The sequence below is a fragment of the Macaca nemestrina genome, chromosome 14, assembly GCF_043159975.1.
Source record: "Macaca nemestrina isolate mMacNem1 chromosome 14, mMacNem.hap1, whole genome shotgun sequence".
NCBI lineage: Eukaryota > Metazoa > Chordata > Mammalia > Primates > Cercopithecidae > Macaca > Macaca nemestrina.
This window is the reverse complement of record NC_092138.1, coordinates 119,149,429-119,171,532: the sequence shown is the minus strand read 5'-3', so window position 1 is coordinate 119,171,532 and position 22,104 is coordinate 119,149,429. Positions and strand designations below refer to the sequence as shown.

Here is a 22,104-nt window from a genome sequence, read left to right as displayed (position 1 = left end):
GGGCGGCCTCCTCCTCAAAGCTCGCGGGACCAGGTCCTTGTCCGGTCACGGTGTTTTTCTTTGCAAAAGGAACTCTTCACCTGTCACTGGAAGCTGCCTTTTCCTGAACGCTCACCTCCCTGCCCCTGCGCAGATTCCCAGAACCACCCCTGACAGAGTCGGGACCCTGGCTGTGACTCGGATCTGTCCCTCCAGACCCTGGCCATTAAGGGTACCCTCCTGGCCATTTTATCACTCCAGGTTTCTCAGCCCAGGCCCTGCTGGCATTTGGGGCTGAGCAATCCTCTATGGGATGGCAGGCAGCACCCCTGGTCTCCGTCCACTTGAGGCCATCAGCCCCTCCCCGTCAGTGCTGACAACCAAAAGTGACTCAGACACTGCCAAATGTGCCACAGCATGTGTGGGGAGAGGAAGTTGCCCCCGTCAGAACCTTGCACTCCACGTGATCGAGCCGGTTTCACCACAGGCCTGCGACTCACCCTGCCTAGGCTGCAGCCACTCTCCCTGTGGTGCTGGCCTGTGCCAGGCCGAGGAGCAGTTGGCTCTGTACGAGGCCAACAGCAGTGACCCAGGCAGGTCAGGTCCCTCCCTGGCTGGACAGGTACCCCCTCCCTGGGGGTCAAGGGAGCGCATATCCCAGGCCAGAGCCTCACAGGCAAGTCCCCACAGAGCTCCAGCAGATCCCACAGGGCAGGACACTGAGGCCACGCTGACACCTCCAGGCACTAGCCACAGCCACCGACACCCTCAGAGGCTTTCATGCCCAGAAAGCAGGACCAAGGGCCATGCCCCTTGGGATCCAGCAGGAGTGACGCTGAGTGGATGGGAGGGGGACGCTTGTGGCCAGCATGCCTGGCCTGAGTGTCAGGGTCAGACTCAGCTATGGCGAACCACTGGCCACTGCTCTGTCTCAAGACAGAGGCACCTCCTTCTGGATGCCGGCTGTCCTGTCTGAGGCCTCCGTCCCTCTCTGACAATTGTGGCTGCCTTTCTTTGGTGCCTCCGGTGCCAGCCCTAGGGCCACCCATCTCCAAAGCAGACACTGCCCCCTCAGGCTCCCTGGAGCCCCTCCTAGGCTCACACTCAGCTTCCCAGGGAAGCTGGATCCCCCACTCTGGGGACCAGGACCTGAGCTGCAGCCTAAGGACCACCCCGTGACAAACAAGGCTGAGAGAGTGAGCCCCTGCTGGGCCAGCCTAGGAGAGGTGGAGCAAGGAATGAGGAGACAGGGAGGCAGAGACAGGAAAGAAGGTGAAGTGTGCAAGGGCATTGACGGCACCAGCACCAGTGAGGCAGAGACAAGGACGGAGAGACGGGGTGAGTGGCCGTCGTGTGTGAGAAGGTCGAGGGAGAAGCAGAGCCAGGAGGTCAACCGTGAGACATTGTCTCCGGCTCCTCAGGGTCCTGCAAGGTGTTCCGCCACAACGGTTCTCAAAGTGGGGTCCCCAGACCAGCAACACAGGCTCCCCTGGCAGCCTGTGAGAATGCACATTCTCAGGCCCCAGCCCAGTCCCACTGCCTCTGACACCGTGGGCTAGGGCTGGAATCCAGGCTTACCATCCCTCAGGGGACTGTGATGCTCAGGTGAGTTTGAGAACCAAAGACACTTCTCCTAGGCCTTAACTTCCCACCTCAGCTACAGGGGGACCCACACTCACACTGCTAGTCATAGCCCTCACCCTCGCCTGTACTATGAACGCTGCAGTTCTCCCTCCAGATCTTCCTTGGCCCCAGCCCTGTCCCTATCATGGCCCTTGGCTGAGGCAGAGCTCACCACCGGCTGCTGGACTTGCCCTGACCCCACAGACCCACTCTCTGACTCAAGGTCCTGAAACAGCCCAACTGTCATCCTCCACAGAAAACCCTTCCTTACATTTCTCTGCAAAGGGGATGGTATCAGCAGGCAGAAGGTCTCCTTTTTAAAGTCCAGTGCCAAAACCTAAATACGCAATTAAATCAAAGTGAAAACAAAAACCCACCTGCCCGGAGTGTGAGGCTCCCCGACTGCTGCTCAGAGTCCGTAAGGCCTGCTGCAGGCCGCACCCACCCCCACCTCTGAATACCCCCACACGCAGCAGCTCATGCTCCCTCAAGCTGAGTCCCGCAGCCTCCAGACTCCTGTGCTCCAGCCACCTGCAGAATGTTCTCCATCTGCACTCAACTCTGAGAATGCATCTCTCATGTCCATGGCCCCCAGTCCTCCTGGAGGGATCCACGTGGTGGCCATGGGGAAAAGGAGGGCCACGCACTGACCACCCTCTGCCCCAGCCCCACAGAAGGATACAGTTTCCGAACAGCGTCAGGACAATGAAGTAAAAGGACGAGAACATGCCTTTGCTGACGCCGCCTTGCGATTCGATCCCGTGATACATCACTGCATTCCAGTCCTCTCCTGTCAGGATCTGCCAGGATGGAGAGAACACAGGGCAAGCCCCCGTGGCTACCTTCCCCATACACACGCACCCTCACCCACACAAGTGCATGTGCACCGTCACGTCCACACACACCGCCACGTCCACACACGCACATCCAGGCCTTTACATGCTGCTGCTTCCAAAGGTCTGGGCATCCCAGGGTCCTCCAGAAAAGATTCCAGAAGGACGTGGCTGCAGAACTCGGTCTTAAAAGATTAACATGCTCTAGGGTTTCAGCCAGAAATGAAAAGGGAGCTCCCAACAGGAGAAGGAGGTGGGCAGAGCTGAGGGCAGCAGTGAGCTCAGGCATGGAGGGACGAAGCAGCGCCATCCGTGTCACTGTGCCGTCGAGAAAGCCGAGGTTCAAAGGGGACTGGTCTGCACACGGCCACCCAGCAGAAGCAGAGCCTTATGCTCTCAGTTCCTGCCACTCCACTTGGTGGGTCCAGCCTCACAGCCTGGCTAAATGCAACCCTTGTCCTAGTAGCAAACTCATGTCTCTTTTCTACTTTTATGTTTGGAAACATACAAGAAAATAATAAATACTCGTGTGTCCCCCACCCAAAATGGAAATTCTGCCCCATGTGCAAATGATCCCCCTCCCCATGACCAACTCCAACCAGCGATCTGACACAGATCCAAGTCTTTTTTCTTTCGTCACTTTCTATTTATTATTTGTGAGTGTTTTTAATTTTTTTTTTTTTTTTGAGACGGAGTCTCGCTCTGTTGCCTGGGCTGGAGTGCAGTGGCGTGATCTCAGCTCACCGCAAGCTCCACCCCCCGGGTTCACGCCATTCTCCTGCCTCAGCCTCCCGAGTAGTGGGACTACAGGTGCCCGCCACCATGCCCGGCTAATTTTTTGTATTTTTAGTAGAGACGGGGTTTCACCGTGTTAGCCAGGATGGTCTGGATCTCCTGACCTCGTGATCCACCTGCCTCAGCCTCCCAAAGTGCTGCGATTACAGGCGTGAGCCACCATGCCCGGCCGTTTATTATTATTTTTTTACCAATACCTAATATTTGTACATATTTTAGGGTACTTGTGGTATTGTGATACAGGCATACAATGTGTAATGATCAAATAGGGTATTCAACATATTCATCACCTCAAACATTTAGTATTGTGTTGGGAACATCTTAAACCTTTTCTTCTGATTATTTTGAAATAGACAATATATTGTTGTTAGTTATAGTCACCCTACCATTCTATCAAACACTAGGACTCGCTCCTTCTGTCTATGTTTGTACCCCTTAACCAGCCTCTCTTCATGCCCTCTTCCCACAACCTTCCCACCTTCTGGTAGCCATCATTCTAACCTCTACCTCCAAATCAGCCTTTTTGCTCTCACATCTGAGGGGGAACATGTGAAGTTTGTCTTTCTGTGCCTGGCTTACTTCACTTAACTTAATGACCTCCACTTCTATCCATGTTGCTGCAAATGTCAGGATTTCATTCTTTCTGTGGCTGAACAGTATTCTATCATATATATACACCATATTTTCTGTATCCTTTCATCTATTGACAAGCACTTAGGCTGATCCCGTATCTTTGCTACTGTGAATAGCGCTGGCATGAGCATGAGGAGGAAGGCACCACCTCCATGTTCCAACTTCCTTTCCTTTGGATAAACACCCAGCAGTGGGATTTTTGTACTATGGCTCCTCTTGAGGAGCCTCCATACTGTTTCCCAGAGTGGCTGGACTAATTTACATTCCCATCTACAGTGTGAGAGAGTTCCCTTCTCTCCATATCCTTGCAGCATTTCTTATTTTTTGTCTTTGATAACAGCCACCCCAAATGGGTGAGACGACACCTCATTGTGGTTTGGATTTGTCTCTGCCTGATGACTAGTGATGCTGAGTATTTTTTCATACATCTGTTGGCCATTTGTATGTCTTCTTTTGAGAAATGTCTATTCAGAGCCTTTGCCCACTTTTAAATGTGATTATTTGGGTTTTTTTGCTGTTGAGTTGAGTTCCTTGTATATTGTGGATAGTAATCCCTTGTCGGATGAATGGATCCAAGTCTTTAGGGTTCTACTACACATCACACACATACATGTATGTATAAACAGAATACTGCATATGTGCTAAACATGCACAGGAAGGTACAAGACTACACGTCATTCTTCAACTTGCTGTTTTCATTCAACAGTACAGCTTTGAGGTTTCTCCATTCTTTTTTTTTTTTTTTTTGAGACAGGGTCTTGTTCTGTTTCCCAGGCTGGAGTGCAGTGGTGTGATCTCAGCTCACTGCAACCTCTGCTTTCCAGGCTCAATCAATCCTCACACCTCAGCCTCCTGAGTAGCTGGGTCCACAGGCAGGTGCCACCATGCCCAGCTAATTTTTTGTATGTTTTAGTAGAGATGGGATTTTGCCATGTTGCCCAGGCTGGTCTTGAACCCCTGCGCTCAAGCAATCAGCCCCTGTCAGCCTCCCACAGTGCTGAAATTACAGGCGTGAGCCACCGCACCCAGCTCTCCATGTTGATACATATAAATATACTTATTTGTGTAAACCATCGCACAGTTTTACATTACCCATTTTCCTTCTCACAGGTACTTTTAGTGGCTTCCCGATATGTTTATATGTTATATACGTCACCTTGTGCATATGTGAAGCTTCTCTAGAGCTGAAGCTGCCAGATATGTAGGCTATGCATACCTTCGCCAACTTCACTAGATGTTTCCAGAATGGTTATCCCAAATTGTATTCCTGCCAGCAGCAGAGGATGGTTCTTCATCAACATCCTCACACCACCCATGGCACTGTCACACCCTTTGATAGTTCCCAATCTGATAAAGATGAAAGGGCTTAAAAGCATTGGCCAGGCATGGTGGCTCACGTCTGTAGTCCCAGCGCTTTGGGAGGCCAAGGTAGGAGAATCACTTGACCCCAGGAGTTCGACACCAGCCTGGGCGACATAGTGGGACCCCATCTCTACAAAAAAAAAAAAAGGCAAGTCAGTGACTTTGAACATTTCTCCTGCCCAGGGACCGTTAGATCTCTTCTGTGCCCTGCCTTTCAACCCCCCTGGCTCCTATTTCTGATGACTCATCTTTTTCTTACTGACTTTCGAGACTTCCTAATGTATTCTTGTATACACTAATACTCAATCTGCATTATCTATTGTAAATATCTTTAGTCTCCTGTTTGCTTTTATTTTTGTAATTTAAAAAGTTTAACGTAATCAAATATCAGTCTTATCAGTCTGCTCCTTTATGTTTTCTGCTTTTTACATCTTCAGAAATTCGTCTCCATCCAAGGTCATAAAGATATTTTCACTACACACACACACAGCCAGGAGAGATGGCTCACACCTGTAATCCCAACACTTTGGAGATAGAGACCAGCCTGAGCAACATAGCGAGACCCTGTTTCAAAAAATTTTTTTTAATGAGCCAGGTGTGGTAGTGCGCATGTGTAGTCCCAGCTACTCAGAAGGCGAGGCAGGAGGATCACTTGAGCCAGTTGTGTGAGCTATGATCATGACACTGCACTCCAGCCTTAGCAATAGAGCAAGACTCCATCTCCATTTAAAAAAAGAAATTCGGAGATGGGGTCTTGCTCTATTGTCAAGGCTGGAGTGCAGTGCCACAATCACAAGACCCCATCTCCATTAAAAAAAAGAAACTCGGGCCAGGCGCAGTGGCTCACATTTGTAATCCCAGTACTTTGGGAGGCCAAGGAGGATGGATCACAAGTTCAAGACCAGCCTGGCCAACACAGTGAAACCCCGTCTACTAAAAATACAAAAATTAGCTGGGCGTGGTGGCAGGTGCCTGTAATCCCAGATACTCCAGAGGCTGAAGCAGGAAAATCGCTTGAACCTAGCAGGCGGAGGTTACGGTGAGCCAAGATAGCACCACTGCACTCCAGCCTGGGCAACAGAGCTAGATTCCATTTCAAAAAAAAAAAGACAAGAAAAGAAAAGAAATTCCTCTCCATCCAAGATCATAAAGATATTTTCATAATATATATATATTTTATTTATTTTCTTCTAAAGACTGGGTCTTGCTCTGTTGCCCAGGCTGCAGTGGCACAATCCTAGCTCATTGTAACCTCAAATTCCTGGCCTCAAGTAATTTTCCTGTCTCAGCCTCTCAAGTAGCTTGGACTACAGGGGTGCACCATCAGCTATTTTTTTTTTTTTTTTTTGGAGGTGGGCTCTCATAATGTTGCCCAGGCTGATCTCGAACTTATATCCTCAAGCGATACTCCCACCTCAGCCTCCCAAAGCACTGGGATTATAGGCGTGAGCCACTATGTCGGGCCTCTTACTCTTTAAATCATTTTCAAGCTTGATATTTTACATTTAGGTTTCTAATCCAACTGAAGTTTTGTGTATGCATGGAGATGATGGTCCAATTTTTTTCATATGGAAAGCCAATTTTCCCAGACCCAAATTTTTGAATAGTCCATCCTTCCTCCATTGATTTCCAATGACATCTTTCTCATATAACCAACTTTCTATATATGTTTGGAATGTTTCCGGGTTCTCTGGTCTGTTCTTTTGATATTTCATTTTTTTGCATACCACACTATTTTCATTACCGTAGCTTTATAAAAAGTCATGATATATGGTAGGACAAATTTCTTCTTCCTGAATTGTCTTTTCTTGGACTTTTACTCTTCCATATAATCAATATGCTGAATTCCAAGAGCAGTACCATTGGAATTTGGATCAGGATTGCATCGATTCATAAATTAAATTGGGGAGAACTGACACCTTCATCATTTTAAGACTTCCCACTTATAAACATATCTGTGCAAGCATTCAGCTCCTTAGGGCCTTGAATGACATTTCCTAATTACTGCAACAAAAGTCTTGCATAATTTTAGTTAGATTTATTTCTAGGTACCTGGAAGTTTTGTTACTACTGTGAGTGAGACTTTTCTTTTAAATTGAATTTTCTAATTGAATAATGTTATTATATAGAAAAGCTATATTTTTGTACATTTATTCTGTGTTCAGCAACACTGATGAATTTTCTTATTATATTTAATATATTATCTGGGATTTTCTATAGCAAATAATCACATCATTTGCAAATAATAGTATTTTTCTATTCCTTTCTGGTCATTTTACTTCTTTTTTCTTACTACATTAGCTTCGACTGCTTGAATACTAGGCATCCTTATTTTTCTTTTAACAATACTTCTAATCTTTTACTATTATCTACGATCCTTGCTATGGTCTCTTTTAAATAACAGCTTTATTGGGATATAATTCACCCATTTAAGGTGTGTAATTCAATAGTTTTTAGTATATTCACAAATATGTGTCACCATTATCACAGTCCATTTTAGAACATTTTCATCCCCTCAAAAAAAGAAACTCATACCCATTAGCTATCACCCATTCTGGTTGTAGGTTTTTTGTAGACACTCTTTAGCAGATTTTTTTAAACTCCTGTCAATTCTTAGTATGACTTTTTTTTATCGTGAATGAAAGTTGACTTTTATCAATGTTTCAAGTTTCTGCATCTATGACACATGTTCTCTTTTAACTTGTAGAGATTAGGAATTATACTGACAATTTCTTGTATTACTTGTATTTCTTGTATTACTAGAACGAACACAGTTTAGCTATGAGGTTCTTTTTAAATATATTCAGCTGATTTGATTTTTATATAGATTTTAGATTATTTGCAGACATTTGTGATGCTGATTAAAAAAACATCAAAATAATAAGACTGTAAAAAGCATGTTTTTAAGGAGACACATGAAGTAGATAATTATATAGCAAGACCAAGGGGAAAGCACAAATAAAAATTATAACACAAAAGGGGGGTCATAACATAGGAAAAAGAGATTTTTTAAATTACAGAAGAATATTATGGCAGCTTTATGCCATGAGATTTGAATGAATCTACTTTCACTGGGCAGACATTAGCGTGCCTGCCGTGTTGGGCGATATTCAGGTGCTTAGGATGGTCAGTGGATAAAACAAAGACCCTGCCCCATGGAGCTGGCGTTCTGATCTGCATTTTATCTTAAATTGTCCTTGCATGGCTTTGGTGTCAAGGTTATACTAGCCTCATGAAATGATTTCTTCCCTTCTCTGAAATTGTTTAAGTCAAATAGTTATTATTTCTTCTTGAAAGGCTTGGTGAAACTCGCCTTACAACTGACTGGGCCCCAAGCAGGAGGCAGAAAGATAGGAAGAAAATTTTGACTATCGGTTAAATTTCTTTTATAGTTATGAAATGTCCAGGTTTTCAAAATCTCTTCTTGAGCTAATTTAATCAACTTAATGTCTTCCTATAAAAATGCATGTTTTGGCCAGGCGCGGTGGCTCACGCCTGTAATCCCAGCACTTTGGGAGGTCGAGGTGGGCCAATCATGAGGTCAGGAGATCAAGACCATCCTGGCTAACACAGTGAAACTCCATCTCTACTAAAAATACAAAAAATTAGCCAGGCATGGTGGCAGGCGCCTGTAGTCCCAGCTACTCAAGAGGCTGAGGCAGGAGAATGGCGTGAACCCGGGAGGTGGAGTTTGCAGTGAGCCGAGATAGCGCCACTGCTCTCCAGGGGCAATAGAGCAAGACTCCGTCAAAAAAAAAAAAAAAAAAAAAAGCATGATGTTTCATCTATGCTTTCCAATCTCATGGCATAAAGTTGCCATAATATTCTTTCGGAATTTAAAAAAAAAAAAATCTCCTTTTCCTATAGTTACAACTCCCTTTTGGGTTACATTTTTTATTTGTGCTTTTTTTCCTTGGTCAGTCACTTCATTCAATTATCTACTTCATGAGTCTCCTTAAGAACATGCTTGTTATCTTGGTGATTCAGTGATCTGCATAACAAATGTCTACTCTTAGCATCATCTGTTTTCAATTTTTCTTTGGTTTATTATTCCTTCTTCTGGATTCTTCATATGAGTACTTGTTAAGCCAGGTTCTGTGGTTCATGCCTGCATTACCAGCACTTTGGGAGGCTGAGGTGGGAGGATAGCTTGAGCCCACTGAGTTTGAGACCAACCTGGGCAACATAGTGAGACCATGTCTCTACAAAAAATAGAAAGAATTAGCTGGGCATGGTGGTATGTGCCTATAGTCCCAGCTACTTGAGAGACTGAGGTGGGAGGACCACTTGAACCCAGTTCGGGGCTGCAGTGCCTGGGTGACACAGCAAGACGCTTTTTTCTTTTTTTCTTAAGAGTATTTGTTTATTTTTTAACCTTTTTTTCCTGATAGCTGCATTAAGATTATAAGTTTTCCTTTAAGTATTGTTTCAGATTTCCCCTCACAAGTTGTGATACTGTTCAGTTCTAAATAATCTGTAATAGCCATCATGATTTCTGATTTCCTCTTTACTCCCAAATCCTTCAACTTACAAATATGAGAAAGATATTAAATGACTTTTTATTAACGGTGCCTGTTTACCTAAATGATATCAAAGTTGTGCTCTGCAGGATAGCATTTTTTTTTTTTTTTTTTGAGTTGGAGTCTCACTCTGTAACCCAAGCTGGAGTACAGTAGCATGATCTTGGCTCACTGCAACCTCCACCTCCCAGGTTCAAGTGATTCTCCTGCCTCAACCTCCAGAGTAGCTGGGATTACAGGCACCCACCACCACACCTGGCTAAATTTTGTATTTTTAGTAGATATGGGGTCTCGCCATTTTGGTTTCACCACGCCAGGCTGGTCTCGAACTCCGGACCTCAGGTGATCTGCCCACTTCGGCCTCCCAAAGTGCTGGGATTACAGGTGTGAGGTACTGCGCCCAGCTGGACAGTAATTAATACTTGTTGAGGTTTCTTGAGTGACCTAACAAACGGTCAACGTCTGCGAATGTTCCTTGTGCCCCAAATAATGAATATTCTATTCGCTATCTGTCGGGTACAGTTCTGTATGTGACAACTGGTTCATGTTTTTAGATCCTTTCTAATCTTTTGTCAGTTTCATCCTTCAGTTTGACAGAGACATGTTATAAATCTCTTATAAGATGGTAAAGTTTTGGCCGGGCGCGGTGGCTCAAGCCTGTAATCTCAGCACTTTGGGAGGCCGAGACGGGCGGATCACGAGGTCAGGAGATCGAGACCATCCTGGATAACACGGTGAAACCCCGCCTCTACTAAAAAATACAAAAAAAAAAAACTAGCCGGGCAAGGTGGCGGGCGCCTGTAGTCCCAGCTACTCGGGAGGCTGAGGCAGGAGAATGGCGTAAACCCGGGGGGCGGAGCTCGGAGCTTGCAATGAGCTGAGATCTGGCCACTGCACTCCAGCCTGGGCGACAGAGCGAGACTCCGTCTCAAAAAAAAAAAAAAAAAAGATGGTAAAGTTTTTATTTCTCCTTGTAATTCTGTCTGTTTTTGGTCAATGTTCTGAGGCCAGGTTGTTAGGTCCTGCAAGTTCATGTCCTGCAGTGTGTTCCTTCTGGCGGCGTCCTCTGTTCATCATGTAATATGCCCCTTTATTCTCATCCATCCTCTTTTTACCTCTTTTGGCTGACATTAATACATCAGCTTTCTTTTGTTTTGTTTTGTTTCTTGAGACGGCGGAGTCTCGCTCTGTCGCCCAGGCTGGAGTGTAGTGGCGTGATCTCAGCTCACTGCCTCCCAGGTTCAGGCAATTCTCCCACCTCAGCACCACCACACCCAGCTAATTTTTCATATTTTTAGTAAAGACAGTGTTTCACCATGCAGGCCAGCGGGTCTCGAACTCCTGACCTCAAGTGATCCGCCCACCTTGGCCTCCCAAAGTGCTGGGATTACAGGCATGAGCGACTATGCCCAGCCTACACTGGCTTTCTTTTGGTCAATGTTTAATTAGTTCATCTTTTCATATCCCCTTATTTTTTAATTGCACAATATTTTAAACACTCCAAAATGCAATGAATAATTTAACTAACCTCTGTGTATCCACTACCCAGCTTAAGAAATAAAACATCAAAATGTGGCCAGAACTCCCCAGTCTCATTCCTCTTCCTCTCCCTACCTCCCAGCAACTCCCACCCCACCACCAGGAAAACCATGTCCTGAATTTGGTGCTCATCATTCCTGTGCAAGCATTTATATGTTTATTACATCCATATCATAAACAGCATATGATACTGTTTTGCATATCGTTCATCCTTAAATAGTATCATACGCTATAAACACACTTAGTTCTAGGGCACTCATTTTCCCTTCTGCACAAACTGGTCACATTTCTCTTATCCATTTTCCTGATGGTGAACATGCAGGTGATTTTCAGGTTTTTGTTATTACAAATAATGCTGCTAGAATGGCTTTACCTGTTTCCTTGTGCACTTGGGCAAGAAACTTTCCAGGGCATGTATCTGGCAGGAATTGCTTGTGCCAATTCCAGTGGACGGGATATAATGAATTACTCTTCAAAGTGGCTCTACCAACCCACCAACAGCATAAAGAAACCCTAATTTCTCCACTTCGCTAAATCTTGTTAGATTTCTTAATTTTGGCTAAACTGACAGGTGGAAACAGCTGTTTCATTGAGGGTTTAATTTGCATTTCCCTGACTGCAGTAAAATTGATCATAGTTTCTTCTCCTGTGAGTTACTTGTTTTTATCCTTTGTTCTTTCATACTATATTATTTGTCTTTTAATCTATCTAGAATTGATTTTCATACTTAGTACCAGGTAGGAATCCAATTTCATGTTTTTCTATATAGATACCATCTGCAATGACAGCACCTGAGTTTTCTGTGTATATTTCATTTGTAAATAATGACATTTTTCTTTCTTGTCAATCCTGAGAATTTTTATTTCATTTTTTCTTGTTCTACTGTGCTAAGACCCCTGATACTAACGTAATCTGCTAAGTGTTTTTATTTGGAAGGAGTGTTAGGTCTTACTTTAAAAAAAAAAAAATTATCACGGACATTTGAAGCATACACAGAGTGGAGTACAATGAGCCCTATGTGCCCATCACCCAGTTTCAGTCATCAGCAACGTCTGCAATCTCATCTCCACTCCTCTCACCTCTGGCTGACTGTGCTTGTGCTAGAGTTCCAATGCTTTCTCTGATCGTACAGGGTTTGTATCCACCTTAATCTGTTAGTGTGACAAATTACATTCATAGGTTTTCTAATGTTGAATTATCTTGCATTTCTAGGAAAAGTTATAGTCAATTATAAAAATAATTTTTAAGAATATCTAGATTTGATTAGTGATGGTTTCCCCTGGATGCTTTGCTTCTGGGTTTGTAGAAATGATCTCTATTTTTCTTTTCTGATAGTGTCCTTGTTTAGTTTTTTTCATTATCAAGGTTATTCTAGTTTCATACAATGAGTGGTGAGTTATCCCTTTTTATATTCTGTGGAGGAGTCTGTAGAAAATTGGAATAACTTCTTAAATAGAAGAATTCATGCATCATACTATCTGAATTTGGTAACTTGAGTAAGAGATTTTTAATTATTAAATTTTTAAAAAATTTTTTATTTCAATAGATTTTGGGAGAACAGGTGGTGTTTGGTTATATGACTAAGTTCTTTAGTGATGATCTCTGAAATTTTGGTGCACCCATCACCCAAGCAGCATACACCGTAGTTTTTTTATTCCTCATCCCCCTCCCACCCTTTCCCCCAAGTCCGTAAAGTCCATTGTATCATTCTCATGCCTTTGCATCCTCATAACTCAGCTCCCGCTTATGAGTGAGAACATACAATGTTTGGGTTTCCATTCCTGACTTACTTCACTTACAACAGTAGTTTCTGATTCCATCCAGGTTGTTGCAAATGCCATTATTTCACTCTTTTTTATTGCTGGGTAGTATTCTATACTATATTGGTATACACTACATTTTCCACTCATTGACCAATAGGCATCTGGGTTGGTTCTGTATTTTTGCAATGCCAAATTGTGCCGCTATAAACATGCATATGCAAGTATTCTTTTTCATATAATGATTTCTTTTCCTCTGAGTAAATATCTAGAAGTGGGATTGCTGATCAAATGGTAGATATAGTTTTAGTTCTTTAAGGAATCTCCACATTGTTTTCCATAGTGGTTGTATTAACTTACATTCTCACCAAGAGTGTAAAACTGTTCCCTTTTCACCACATCCACACCAATATCTATTATTTTTCGATTTTTTTTATTACGGGCATTCTTGCAGGAGTGAGGTGGCATCTCACTGTGGTTTTTATTTGCATTCCCCTGATCATTAATGATGTTAAGCATTTTTCCATATGTTTTTGTGTATCTTCTTTTGAGAATTCTCTATTCATGTCCTTAGCCCACTTTTTAATGAGATTGTTTTTTTCTTGCTAATTTGAGTTCTTGGTAGATTCTGGATGTTAGTCCTTCGTCAGATGTACAGATTGTGAAAATTTTCTCCCACTTTGTGGGTTGCCTGTTTATTTCTTTTGCTGTGCAGAAGCATTTTAGTTTAATTCAGTCTCATCTATTTATCTTTGTTTTTGTTGCATCTGCTTTCGGGTTCTTTGTCAAGAAGTCTTTGCCTAGCCAAAGTCTAGACGGATTTTTTTCTGATGTTATCTTTATAATTGTTATGGTTTCGGCTCTTAGATTAAGTCTTTGACCTATCTTGAGTTGATTTTTGTATAAGGTGAGAGATGAGGATTCAGTTTCATTCTCCTACATGTGGCTTGCCAATTATTGCAGCACCATTTGTTGAATAGGGTGTCCTTTCCCCACTTTATGTTTTTGTTTGCTTTGTCGAAGATCAGTTGGCTGTAAGTATTTGGATTGATTTCTGGGTTCTCTATTCTGTTCCATTGGTCTATCTACCTATTTTTATACCAGTACCAAGGTGTTTTGGTGACTATGACCTTATATCGTAGTTTGAAGTTGGGTAATGTGATGCCTCTAGCTTTGTTCTTTTTGCTTAGTCTTGCTTTTTTTGTTTTTGTTTTTTTTTTGTTTTTTGTTTTTTGTTTTTTTTGAGATGGAGTCTCACTCTTGTTATGGGTGACTGGAGTGCAATGGATGGTGCAATCTTGGCTCGCTGCAACTTCTGCCTCCTGAGTTTAAATGATTCTTCTGCCTCAGCCTCCCAAGTAGCTGGGATTACAGGCACAAGCCACCACATCCGGCTAATTTGTGTATTTTTTAAAATAGGGATGGGGTTTCACCATGTTGGTCAGGCTGGTCTCAAACTCCTGACCTCAGGTAATCTGCCTGCCTTGGCCTCCCAAAGCGCTGGGATTACAGGCATGAGCCACTGCACCTGGCCTTTTGTGCTTAGTCTTGCTTTGGCTATGCAGGCTCTTTGTTGGTTCCATCTGAATTTTAGGATTGTTTTTTCTAGTTCTGTGAAGAATGATGGTAGTATTTTGACGGGAATTACATTGAATTTGTAGATTGCTTTTGGCAGTATGGTCATTTTCACAATATTGATTCTACCCATACATGAGCATGGGATGTGTTTCCATTTGTTTGTGTTGTCTATGATTTCTTTCAGCAGTATTTTGTTATCTTCCTTGTAGAGGTCTTTCATCTCCTTGGTTAGCAATATTCCTAAGTATTTATTTTATTTTTTGCAGCTCCTGTAAACGGGGTTGAGTTCTCTATTTGATTCTCAGCTTGATCGCTGTTAATGTATAAAAGAGCAAAAGAGTTACTGATTTGTGTACATTAAATTTTGTATCCTGAAACCTTGCTGAATTATTTTATCAGTTCTAGGAGCTCTTTGGAAAAGTCTTTGGGGTTTTCAACATAAATAATCCTATCATCGGCAAACAAACAGTGACAGTTTGACTTCCTATTTACCGACTTGGATGCCCTTTCTTTCTTTCTCTTGTCTGATTGCTCTGGCTAGGATTTCCAGTACTATGCTGAAGAGAAGTGGTGAGAGTGGGCATCCTTGTCTTATTCCAGTTCTTGGGGGAATGCTTTCAAACTTTTCCTGGTTCAGTATTATGTTGGCTGTGGGTTTGTCACAGGCGGCTTTTATTACATTAAGGTATGTCTCATGTATGCTGATTTTGCTGAGGGCTTAATCATAAAGCGATGCTGCATTTTGCTGAATGCTTTTTCTGCATCTATTGAGATGACCATGTGATTTTGGTTTTTAATTCTGTTTATGTGGTGTTATCACATTTGTTGACTTACATATGTTTAACCATCCCTGCATTCCTGGTATGAAACCCACATGATCGCGGTGGATTATCTTTTTGATATGCTGTCAGATTCGGTTAGCTAGTATTTTGTTGAGGATTTCTGCATCTATGTTCATCAGGGATACTGGTCTGTAGTTTTCTTTTTTGGTTATGTCCTTCCCTGGTTTTGGTAGTAGGGTGATATTGGCTCATAGAATGAGTTAGGGAGAATTCCCTCTTTCTCTACCTCATGGAATAGTGTCGATAGGATTGGTACCAATTCTTCTTTGAATGTCTGATAGAATTCTGGTGTGAATCCATCTGGTCCTGGACTTTATTTTTTTCTTAATTTTTTAATTACCATTTCAATCTCACTACTCGTTACTGGTCTGTTCAGGGTATCTAATTCTCCCTGATTTAAGTTAGGATGGTTGTATCTTTTTAGGAGTTTATCCATCTCCTCTAGGTTTTCTAGTTTATGTGCATAAAGGTGTTCATAGTAGCTTTGAATAATCTTTTGTATTTCTGTGTTATCAGTAGTAATATCTCCCATTTCATTTCTAATTGAGCTTATATTTGGATCTTCTCTCTTATTTTATTGGTTAATCTTGCTAATGGTCTATCAATTTTATTTATCTTTTCAAAGAATCAGCTTTTTGTTCAATTTATCTTTTGTAATTTTTTTGTTTCAATTTCACTTAGTTCTGCTCTGATTTTCATTACTTCTCTTCTTCTGGTGGGTTTGAGTTTGGATTGTTCTTGCTTCTTCAGTTGTGTGAGACATGACCTTAGACTGTCTATTTGTGCTCTTTCAGTCTTTCCGATGTAGGCATTTAAGGCTATGAACTTTCCTCTTAGCACTGCCTTTGCTGTATCCCAGAGGTTTTGATAGGTTGTGTCACTATTATCGTTCAGTTCAAAGATTTTTTTAAATTTCCATCTTGATTTCATTGTTGACCCAATAATCAAACAGGAGCAGGTTGTTTAATTTCCATGTATTTGCATGGTTTTGTGGATGTCTTTGGAGTTGATTTCCAATTCTATTCCACTGTGGTCTGAGAGAGTACTTGATATCGTTTAGATTTTTTAAAATTTCCTAAGACTTGTTTTGTGGCCTATCATATGGTCCATCTTGGAGAATGTTCCATGTACTGATGAATAGAATGCATATTCTGCAGTTGTTGGGTAGAATGCTCTGTTAAGTCCATTTGTTGTAGGGTATAGTTTAAGTTCATTCCTTCTCGGTTGACTGTCTCGATGACCTGTCTAGTGCTGTCAGTGGAGTATCAAAGTCCCCCACTATTACTGTGTTGCTGTCTACCTCATTTCCTAGGTCTAGTAGTAATTGTTTTATAAATGTTAGAGCTTCAGTGTTAGGTGCATATATATTGAGGATTATGATATTTTCCTGTTGGACAAGGCTTTTTATCATTATATAATGTCCCTCTTAGTCTTTTTTAACTGCTGTTGCTTTAAAGTCTGTTTTGTCTGATGAAAGAATAGCTATTCCTGCTTGCTTTAGTCTTCATTTGCACATGAAATATTTTTCCACCCCTTTACTTTAAGTTTATGTAAGTCCTTATGTGTTAGGTGAGTCTCCTGAAGACAGCAGAAACATGGTTGGTGAATTCTTATCCATTCTGCCATTCTGTATCTTTTAAGTGGAGCATTTAGGTCATTTGCATTCAACATTAATATTGAGATGTGAGATACTATCTTATTCATTGTGCTATTTGTTGCCCGAATACCATGGTGTTTTTTCATTGTTATTGTTATATAGGTCCTGTTGGATTTATGCCTTAAGGAGGTTCTATTTTTGTGTACTTCAAATATATTTTTCAAGATTTAGAGCTTCTTTTAGCAGTTCTTATAGTGCTGGCTTGGTAGTGGTGAATTCTCTCAGCATTTGTTTGTCTGTAAAAGACTGTATCATTCCTTCATTTATGAGGTTTAATTTCACTGGACACAAAATTCTTGGCTGAAAAATGTTTTGTTTAAGGAGACTAAAGATAGGACCCTAATCGATCTCTTCTGGCTTGTAGGGTTTCTGTTGAGAAATCTTCTGTTAATTTCATAGGTTTTCCTTTATAGGTTACCTGATGTTTATGCCTCACAGCTCTTAAGATTTTCCTTCATCATGACTTCAGATAATCTGATAACTATGTGCCCAGGTGATGAATTTTTCTGCAATGAATTTTTGCAATGAATATCCCAGGTATCTTTTGAGTTCTTGTATTTGGATGTCTAAATCTCTAGCAAGGCTAGGGAAGTTTTCCTCAATTATGCACTCAATATATTTTCCTAACTTTTAGATTTCTCTTCCTCCTCAAGTACACCAATTATTCTTAGGTTTGGACACTTAACTTAGTCCCATACTTCTTGGAGGCTTCATTTTTTGAAATTCTTCTATCTTCGATGGATAGGGTTAATTCAAAAGCCTTTGCTTTGAGCTCTGAGTTCTTTCTTCAGCTTGTTCAATTCTATTGCTGAAACTTTCCAGTGCATTTTGCATTTCTCTAAGTGTGTCCTTGATTTCCAAAAATTGTGATTTTTTTATGCTATTTCACTGAAGAATTTTCCTTTCATAACCTGTATCATGTTTTTGATTTAAGTTGAATTTCACCTTTCTCTAGTACCTCCTTGATTAGCTTAATAATGGACCTTCCGAATTCTTTTTCCTACAATTCAGAGATTTCGTTTTGGGTTTGGATCCATTGCTGGTGAGCTGGTGTGATCCTCTGGGAGTGTTTAAGAACCTTGTTTTGTCATATTACCAGAATTTTTTTCCTGGTTCCTTCTCATTTGGAACCAGAGGGAAGATCTGGGACTCAAGGGCCTCTGTTCATATTCTCTTATCCCATGGGGGTGCTCCCTTGATGTGGTGTTCTCCCCCTACCCCTAGGAATGGGGCTTCCTGACAGCCAAACTGCAATGACTGACTGTTTTTGCTCTTGTGGGTCTACCCACCCAGTGGAGCTACCAGGCTTCAGGCTGGTACTAGGGAGTGTCTGTGAAGGGTCTTGTGATGTGATCCATCTTCAGGTCTTTCAGCTGCAGTTACCAGCACCTGCTCTAGTGGGGGTAGCAGGGGAGTGAAATGGACTCTGTGAGTTGTATTTTTGTTTAGTGTGCTCGTTTTATATTGGCTGGCCTCCAGCCAGGAGGTGGCGCTTTCAAGAGAGCATCAGCCGAGGTACTGTAGAAAGGATGCAAATTTGCCCTAAGGTAGTCTAATTAAGTATTCAGATTTCTCAGGGGTGAGCAGGACCACAGTGCCCTCAGGAGATTATAACCTTTGTCTTTGGCCATCAGGATGGGTAGAGAAAGACCACCAGGTGGGGGCAGGAATAGGGTGTCTGAGCTCCGACTCTCCTTGGGCGGGGCTTGCTGTGGCTGCTGTGAGGGGTGCGGGTGTGGTTCTCAGTACAATGGGGTTATGTTTCCAGGAAGATTAAGGCCGTTAGTCATACAGGTCGCCAGGAAAATGGGAGAGAGCCAGCAGTCACAGGCCTCACCCCACTCCCACGCAGCCCACAGTACAAAAGGCCGGTCTCACTCCTACCATTCCCACCCCCAACAGCACTGAGTCTATTTCCAGGCAGCCAGTGCCCAGAGCTGAGAGCTTGCCCCAGACCATCAGCCTCCACACTGAGAAAGCAAGCAGACTCAGTTTTTTGACCTCTCGGGTGGTCTGCAGAGGTGATACAGTTCTTTCAAGGGGTCCGTGGATTCTCTCGGCTTTCTTATGTTCCTGTGGTAGTTCTTGGAGCAAAAGTTCATGATGTGAGTCTCCACACGCTGCTCTGTCTGTCCGAGCAGGAGCTACAAGCTAGTCCTGCCTCCTATCTGCCATCTTAATCCAATCCTGATCTAATTATTCAATTTCTGAAATGGTTCCATTTCCTGTTTTTTCTTCGGTTAATTTCTTCTTGGGTAAGTGGAAAAATACATTAGTATTTTTTATTCTAAATCATCCACTTTACTAAATGTATAAGCCTTTGTAGTGCTTTCAAATGATCTGGGTGGGGGGGTGGTAATTCATTCCTATTTGTTTCTGAAAGTATCTTTAACTCTGCCCTCACACTTAAACCACAGCTCTCTGGATTCAGAATTCTTGGCAAATAGTGACTGTACCCCAATGTTTCCGTTACTTCTCCATGACGCTCTGGTATCCGTGCTCGTAAGATGTCGGCCATCAGACTTTTTTTTTTTTTTTTTTAGGAAATCTGTTTTTCTAGGGCAGCATTTAAGATTTTCTTGAGATCACAATTTGTCTAGGTCTGGAATTATCTGTTTATCTTGCTTGGCCACCTGAGCACACATTCTCCAGGACTCCCTCAAGAGGGGCACTGGCCTCCCTCTCTTTCGCACCTCACATGGGCACCTCCACTCCAGCCCACCCTCACTTCCTTCTCTCCAGGAAGCCTCATGACCTCATCTCCACGCCCAGCTGGCTCAGTCTCGCAGCATCCTCCAGCTCACCCATGCTGTCTCTGATCATGTCCAGTGTACAGTTCACTCTACTTCTAAAATGTAAATAGCTATATATTTCATTTCTAGGATTTGATTAGGTCTTTTCTTTGTTCTTAGGTGCCTTTTTACATAATTTTGTGTTTAACTGGTTCTCCCTTTACCCCTTGGAGGATGTTAGGCATATTCAGTTTAAAGTCATCTGTGTTTGTTCTGTCATTTCTTTTTCTTTGGGAGTGATTACGCCTTCTGACTGTAGATGCTGCTGGCACTGTCTGGGATGCTGACTGTTCCCAGCCCTCAGTTTGCACATCCACCATGAGCACAGCTGAAGCTGCTTTCTTCCCCCTCACATGCCCTCCCTGCCCTACTCCCAACCTCATTCAGAAGCAGGGGCTCCCACCCTGGGATCTCAGGACCCTGGTCCAGATTCACCTGTGGGAATTACAGGCCTAGCCACCAGTCGGCTCTGCCCTGCAGCCTTCCTGGTCTCCTCCAGCCGAAGAAGCCCTCACCCCTCCTCAGCCTCCTCCAAAGGGCCCAGGCACCTCCCCCAGTGCTTAGAGGGGGCTGAGCCACACCTGCACACTTCTGCTGCCATGGGACTCAGACTCCCAAGCCCATCTGCCGTTCTCAGGCCATGTCCTGGTGCCCGGGTCTCTGCTGTCTCTCACCACTGTATGTTCTATTCCATTTCTATTCCTCAGAGATTTTGTTTTTACTTGTCTAGGTCCTCTTAATTTCTAAGTGTATTTTTTTTATCTTATTGCTGTGTTTAGAGCAAGGGGCATGTAATGTCTGAATCAGAGCATTATCTGATCAGAAAAGCCCACTTTCCTCCCAACTTTGACTTCTCTCCCTCATCACACTCAGGTCTTTTCTTGTAACAAACACAGCAAAGCATGGCTGTGGTCATGTGCCGCGCAACCCTCCTGGCATGGGGCCCCTCCCTGCAACAGCTTCTACAGGGCAAAGCCTCAGCCTGGCCCCCCCACACCTGGAGTTTCCTGTCCCACCCCCGCCACCCTCTTGCCACCCCAGACACTCCTCACATTTTGGCTGCTTTGCTGGAAATGCGCTCCTCCCAGTTTCCCTTGCCTGACATTCAGGACTCTACAGGCAGCTCCAGGCCTGTGACCTCCCCATCATGCAGCTTGGAGACCATCCACTTCTGTCCCAGTGGCTGACATAGGTCCTGTCACCCACTAAGAGTTCAAAAAACATCTGGGAGACCAAAGTCTGGAAGTCACTGGCCTGTGAGCAGCCAAGGCTTTCAAGTCAGAGAGAGGGAGGACAGTCGGAGGCTGACAAGTGCCCCCGACTCAAGGAATCAGAGGAGAGGAGGAGAGGCAGCAACTCAAACATGAGACCAGAGAGGAAGAAGAGATGACAACAGCAAGGCCCTGACAGGCCTGAAGCAGATGCGCCTCTGGGAGAAGAGTTAGCTCTGCCTGGCAGTGACTAGGAGCTGACAGGCCATAGGCTCCAGCCTAGCAGGGTGAGGGTGAGTGGGAAGATGTGAGAAAGGGGACCGTCGTGGAGGCCTGTGGTGCAAATTAGGACAGAACTCCTCTTTCAGCCAATCGTCTAATTTGGTCTGAATGGTCTGCTGGCAAGACTTCCTCCCTTTGAGAGAGTGGGACCGAAAGGGCCCCTCTCTTCACACAGGTTGCAGGCTCCAGCCCTGACCAAAGGTAGTAGGACCAGCAGCCCCAGAAGCCAGGGAGCCAAGCTGAGCCCCTGGCCTGGAGCAAACACAGACTGTTGGGCCTCCCTAAGAGGCATCACAGGCAAGACAACAGCCGCCATCCTGTTCAGTCTCAGACATGGCATCCAAGTATGTTTCATGGGACAGGAGTGCAAGGCATTCTCCCATCAGTAAGACCAGTCATGGGCAGGACTGTGGGGCCACACCCTATGAAAGGGGAGAGTACCCAACCAAGAAAGTCCTCAAAAGGGAACCCTCCAAGAGGGCAGAGGCTGCGTGAGCCAACAAAGTCTCTGTCGTAGAGAAATGGGGCCCCAGCCCCCACTTCCCAAGGAGCTGAGGGGGGCAGTTTTCCAGATACAGACGAGAACTGAAGGGGTCAATGGCATCTGAGATAGTAGCAAGAGAAGTTTAGGGAGTGCTTTGTTTTTTGTTCTCGGAGGATAAAAAACAGAAATGCATGCAAGTCTCAGGAGCCAAGAG

General features: G+C 43.7%; 1 protein-coding gene across 14 annotated transcripts in view; it reads right to left on the bottom strand.

Moving 5' to 3' along the window:
• LOC105472007 (calcium voltage-gated channel subunit alpha1 B) overlaps positions 1 to 22,104 on the bottom strand; it is a 253,579-nt gene that overhangs the window by 117,109 nt on the left and 114,366 nt on the right. For all 14 annotated transcript variants that reach the window (XM_071078713.1, XM_071078714.1, XM_071078711.1 and 11 more), the window contains one exon: positions 2,285 to 2,402. In XM_071078713.1, the coding sequence (XP_070934814.1) occupies positions 2,285 to 2,402 (118 nt within the window). The remainder of the gene's footprint in view (positions 1 to 2,284; positions 2,403 to 22,104) is intronic.